This window comes from Salmo salar, chromosome 20 (assembly GCF_965601325.2).
Source record: "Salmo salar chromosome 20, fSalSal1, whole genome shotgun sequence".
NCBI classification, from domain to species: domain Eukaryota; kingdom Metazoa; phylum Chordata; class Actinopteri; order Salmoniformes; family Salmonidae; genus Salmo; species Salmo salar.
Window position 1 is genome coordinate 88,130,930 of NC_138310.1, and position 6,000 is coordinate 88,136,929.

General features: G+C 40.9%; 1 protein-coding gene across 1 annotated transcript in view; it reads left to right on the forward strand.

Annotated features, from left to right (window-relative positions):
- The window catches only part of LOC106581515 (protein CASP), a 181,715-nt gene extending 176,420 nt beyond the window's left edge, over positions 1-5,295 (forward strand). Inside the window, exons 20-23 of the mRNA XM_045704075.1 lie at positions 2,047-2,103; positions 3,497-3,577; positions 3,680-3,744; positions 3,878-5,295. Coding sequence (XP_045560031.1) covers positions 2,047-2,103; positions 3,497-3,577; positions 3,680-3,744; positions 3,878-3,926 — 252 coding nt within the window. The 3' untranslated portion in view covers positions 3,927-5,295. The remainder of the gene's footprint in view (positions 1-2,046; positions 2,104-3,496; positions 3,578-3,679; positions 3,745-3,877) is intronic.
- Positions 5,296-6,000: the final 705 nt, after the last annotated feature.

Genomic DNA, 6,000 nt, shown 5'->3' on the forward strand with positions numbered 1-6,000 from the left:
GTGTGTGTTGGTCAGTGTGTGTTGGTCAGTGTGTGTTGGTCAGTGTGTATTGGTCAGTGTGTGTTGGTCAGTGTGTGTTGGTCAGTGTGTATTGGTCAGTGTGTGTTGGTCAGTGTGTGTTGGTGTGTATTGGTCAGTGTGTATTGGTCAGTGTGTGTTGGTCAGTGTGTATTGGTCAGTGTGTATTGGTCAGTGTGTGTTGGTCGGTGTGTATTGGTCAGTGTGTATTGGTCAGTGTGTGTTGGTCAGTGTGTATTGGTCAGTGTGTGTTGGTGTGTATTGGTCAGTGTGTGTTGGTCAGTGTGTGTTGGTCAGTGTGTATTGGTCAGTGTGTGTTGGTCAGTGTGTATTGGTCAGTGTGTGTTGGTGTGTATTGGTCAGTGTGTGTTGGTCAGTGTGTGTTGGTGTGTATTGGTCAGTGTGTGTTGGTCAGTGTGTGTTGGTCAGTGTGTATTGGTCAGTGTGTATTGGTCAGTGTGTATTGGTCAGTGTGTATTGGTCAGTGTGTATTGGTCAGTGTGTATTGGTCAGTGTGTATTGGTCAGTGTGTGTTGGTCAGTGTGTGTTGGTCAGTGTGTGTTGGTCAGTGTGTATTGGTCAGTGTGTATTGGTCAGTGTGTATTGGTCAGTGTGTATTGGTCAGTGTGTGTTGGTCAGTGTGTGTTGGTCAGTGTGTGTTGGTCAGTGTGTTGGTCAGTGTGTGTTGGTCAGTGTGTATTGGTCAGTGTGTATTGGTCAGTGTGTGTTGGTCAGTGTGTATTGGTCAGTGTGTATTGGTCAGTGTGTATTGGTCAGTGTGTATTGGTCAGTGTGTGTTGGTCAGTGTGTATTGGTCAGTGTGTATTGGTCAGTGTGTGTTGGTCAGTGTGTGTTGGTCAGTGTGTGTTGGTCAGTGTGTATTGGTCAGTGTGTGTTGGTCAGTGTGTGTTGGTCAGTGTGTGTTGGTGTGTTTTGGTCAGTGTGTGTTGGTCAGTGTGTGTTGGTCAGTGTGTATTGGTCAGTGTGTATTGGTCAGTGTGTGTTGGTCAGTGTGTGTTGGTCAGTGTGTATTGGTCAGTGTGTGTTGGTCAGTGTGTGTTGGTCAGTGTGTATTGGTCAGTGTGTATTGGTCAGTGTGTATTGGTCAGTGTGTGTTGGTCAGTGTGTGTTGGTCAGTGTGTATTGGTCAGTGTGTGTTGGTCGGTGTGTATTGGTCAGTGTGTGTTGGTCAGTGTGTGTTGGTCAGTGTGTATTGGTCAGTGTGTATTGGTCAGTGTGTATTGGTCAGTGTGTATTGGTCAGTGTGTATTGGTCGGTGTGTGTTGGTCGGTGTGTGTTGGTCAGTGTGTGTTGGTCAGTGTGTGTTGGTCAGTGTGTATTGGTCAGTGTGTATTGGTCAGTGTGTGTTGGTCAGTGTGTGTTGGTCAGTGTGTGTTGGTCAGTGTGTGTTGGTCAGTGTGTGTTGGTCAGTGTGTGTTGGTCAGTGTGTATTGGTCAGTGTGTGTTGGTCAGTGTGTGTTGGTCAGTGTGTGTTGGTCAGTGTGTGTTGGTCAGTGTGTGTTGGTCAGTGTGTATTGGTCAGTGTGTATTGGTCAGTGTGTATTGGTCAGTGTGTTGGTCAGTGTGTGTGTTGGTCAGTGTGTGTGTTGGTCAGTGTGTATTGGTCAGTGTGTATTGGTCAGTGTGTGTTGGTCAGTGTGTGTTGGTCAGTGTGTGTTGGTCAGTGTGTATTGGTCAGTGTGTATTGGTCAGTGTGTGTTGGTCAGTGTGTGTTGGTCAGTGTGTATTGGTCAGTGTGTATTGGTCAGTGTGTGTTGGTCAGTGTGTATTGGTCAGTGTGTATTGGTCAGTGTGTGTTGGTCAGTGTGTGTTGGTCAGTGTGTGTTGGTCAGTGTGTATTGGTCAGTGTGTATTGGTCAGTGTGTATTGGTCAGTGTGTGTTGGTCAGTGTGTGTTGGTCAGTGTGTGTTGGTCAGTGTGTATTGGTCAGTGTATTGGTCAGTGTGTGTTGTCTGCTGGCCTGTAGTGTTGTTGTTGTTGTTGTTGAGACTCATCGTGTGTTTACAGGAACGCCAGCGCAGATACCTGAGCCTCAGCCCCTGGGACAAGGTTACCCTCAGCCTAGTGAGTCACACACACACACAGGGGCTGTATGTATGTATGTATGTATGTATGTGTGTATGTGTGTATGTATGTATGTATGTATGTGTATTTATACAGTGTGTATGTATATGTGTATTTATACAGTGTGTATGTATGTGTGTATTTATTTAGTGTGTATGTATGTATGTGTATTTGTACAGTGTGTATGTATGTGTATTTGTACAGTGTGTGTGTATGTATGTATGTATGTATGTATGTATGTGCGTATGTATGTGTATTTATACAGTGTGTGTGTGTGTATGTATGTGTATTTGTACAGTGTGTATGTATGTGTATTTATACAGTGTGTATGTATGTGTATTTATACAGTTTGTAGGTATGTGTATTTATACAGTGTGTATGTATGTGTATTTATACAGTGTCTATGTATGTGTATTTATACAGTGTGTGTGTATGTATGTATGTGTATTTATACAGTGTGTATGTATGTATGTGTATTTATACAGTGTGTATGTTTGTCTGTATGTGTATTTATACAGTGTGTATGTTTGTCTGTGTGTGTATGTATGTATGTGTATTTATACAGTGTGTATGTATGTATGTGTATTTGTACAGTGTGTATGTATGTATGTGTATTTGTACAGTATGTATGTGTGTGTGTGTGTGTGTGTGTATGTATGTATGTATGTATGTATGTGCGTATGTATGTGTATTTATACAGTGTGTGTGTGTATGTATGTGTATTTGTACAGTGTGTATGTATGTGTATTTATACAGTGTGTATGTATGTGTATTTATACAGTGTGTATGTATGTGTATTTATACAGTTTGTAGGTATGTGTATTTATACAGTGTGTGTGTATGTATGTATGTGTATTTATACAGTGTGTATGTATGTATGTGTATTTATACAGTGTGTATGTTTGTCTGTATGTGTATTTATACAGTGTGTATGTATGTATGTGTATTTGTACAGTGTGTATGTATGTATGTGTATTTGTACAGTATGTATGTGTGTGTGTGTATGTATGTATGTATGTATGTATGTATGTATATGTATGTGCGTATGTATGTGTATTTATACAGTGTGTGTGTGTATGTATGTGTATTTGTACAGTGTGTATGTATGTGTATTTATACAGTGTGTATGTATGTGTATTTATACAGTGTGTGTATTTATACAGTGTGTATATATGTATATTGATTTTATTTTTCTTAATTTTTTTACTCTTTATGCAATGCGCAATGCAGGGAACACCAGAAGAGGAATGATAATTTAATTACCACAGTGAATTATTCTAATGTTTGTTTATGCGTCAATTAATCCCATAAAGGATGGGTTGCCAACTGAAGTTCATTCGTTCACAGATAGATATGTGTGAACAAATGGTAGTAATTCACCCATGTGTTTTAGGGTCGTGGTATTCTCTCCAACAAGATGGCCAGAACCATTGCTTTCTTTTACACCCTCTTCCTGCATTGCCTGGTCTTCCTGGTATGTAACCTTTCACCTTTCACCCCCCACCACCCTAGTGCCCATTGGCTATTCAGAGATGTCAGTGCTGATGTCATAATGTTTTTTGGAATGTGTTTTCAGGTGCTGTATAAGACTGCCTGGAGTGAGAGCATCGGTCGAGACTGTTCTGCCTTCTGTGCTAAGAAGTGAGTACTTGGTTCTGTCTTCCTCCCCGCTGGCAGAACAGCGGTGTCAGTTAGGCTCGCCTTTAATTCTATCCATCTCTTCTTCTTTCAAAATCCTCCCCTCTGTCTGTCTGTCTGTCTGTCTGTCTGCCAGGTACTCGGATCACCTACATCGTTTCCATGAGAACGGGGACAACCTGTGATGAGCATGTGGCAGTGATGTCAACAAGTCGTCGTGGCGAGGCTTATTTTCTCCAGTAGCTGCTTTTGCCCACTATGGGGTGTGCTTTCTCTCTGCTTTGGGTGAGAGACTAAGGGGAAGTAGCTGACATGCAAACTCATATTTCATTTTCCAATTAGGTTAAGAGTTTGGTTAAGGTTAGGGTTAATGTAAAGGTCAGTTATAGATGTTGGCTAGTCAGGCTGTCAGAACAATCCCCTTAGGCTCTCTGCCCAGTGTCAAGGCATAGAAACTAACTGCTTATGAAAGAGAATTGAACCAGGTTTGTCAGACATTTTGTCATACCTTAGACCATGTTGTGTGAAAATGTCAAACTTTGATTTAAAGAGTAAACTATCCGTCTGAGGTCTTGGGTAGTCCTCTGCTACTTTAACATTTATACGTTAAATAATAATGTTAATTAACTAAAGACAATAATTTTTAAGAGAAGTTGAGAATCTGTTTTTGATAGAAATTGATTAAAGTTTAAATTGAACTTTAACAATGGTATCTTACCATTTCCTGCTACCAAAGGGATCAATATGTTTAGTTTATATTCTGTCCTCGCCTGTAGTCTCCTATACTGATATTATTAAACAAATGATTTGATGAATGAAGAAGTGATTGACAAGAGGGGTGTTTGTTTTCCTTTGATTCAGGTCATTTTTAGGGTGTTGAGGAATATTGTGAAAGCACGTGTGTATTTGTGAAGGGATTTGAATATTACAATTGCAATACAACTTAAGAGATCATGTTTAAAGGTGAAGTTCCATCTTTGGCTTTTACATTTCCCTCTTTGAGATTACATAGTTGAGTAAAATGTGAAGAATTATCACAGCACCTGTAATTGCTATAAATCTGAATTATCACAGCACCTGTAATTGCTATAAATCTGAATTATCACAGCACCTGTAATTGCTATAAATCTGAATTATCACAGCACCTGTAATTGCTATAAATCTGAATTATCACAGCACCTGTAATTGCTATAAATGTCTGAATTGAACTAGATTGTCAGTATGGTTTAACTTGTATCTTATGTTGCAGTGTATCTGTGTCATGCCATGCTGTTGTTTTCTTAGTGTGGGTGTCCAGGCAGGGACGTTGTTTCCAGTCAGATGAATAGGGGTGATGTGGTTGTGCTGAGGGGTCTTTGGACAGATGACATCACACAGGTCATGATTTCTGTTGCAGTAGTTCACATGAAGGATTGCTGAGTGTCATGTGATTGACTATTATGATGAACTAGATTCCTATATTCCAACCTCCTCCCTCCACTTGCTGTTAGGATATGTACTAACTGGAGCTGCAAACCATATAATTACTCTAAATAAACTCTGCATTTACCTGTGTGTTTTGGTCACAACGAGGGATGTCACAATATGTGTGGAATGATTTAACCTTTGTTTAAGCAGGGAGTCATAGAAATCTAATCAATTTATATGGATGTTACAATGTGAATCATAATGTCACAATGATCAATGTCTAAATGATGTGATGTCAGATTCATAATGATGTCACAATGAGTGATGTCACAATAAGTGGTGCCAGAATGTTCAATGTCACAATTGAACGATGATGTCATAGTGAATGTTGTCACAGTATGGGATGAATCTTTTATTTTTTTTTAAGTCATATTGCGTCACACAGGTACTGATGGTGCTTTTAACACCACTGGTGCAGTGTTCAAAACAACTGGGAACTCGGGGCCTCTTTCTAGAGCTCCGACCTGAAGATCACTGACGTCATGATTAGATGTCGTATTTTTCAGAGTTCCCAGTTGTCCTGAAAGCGCTGCCACGTTGATCTGAGCCTTGGCTGTTGGACTTCCGGCTGTCGCAGACGCACCTTCCCCAACTTCACTCTTCGACATTGGTCTCCAGTCAGTTGCTCGAGCCCTACCACTCAAACGTGCCAATAATTTGATGTGTTGGAATGAGAGGTCTCTTGTCTACACTATGACGGGGTTGTGGGAGGTCTACAGTATGAGGGGGTTGTGGGAGGTCTACGGTATGAGGGGGTTGTGGGAGGTCTACGGTATGAGGGGGTTGTGGGAG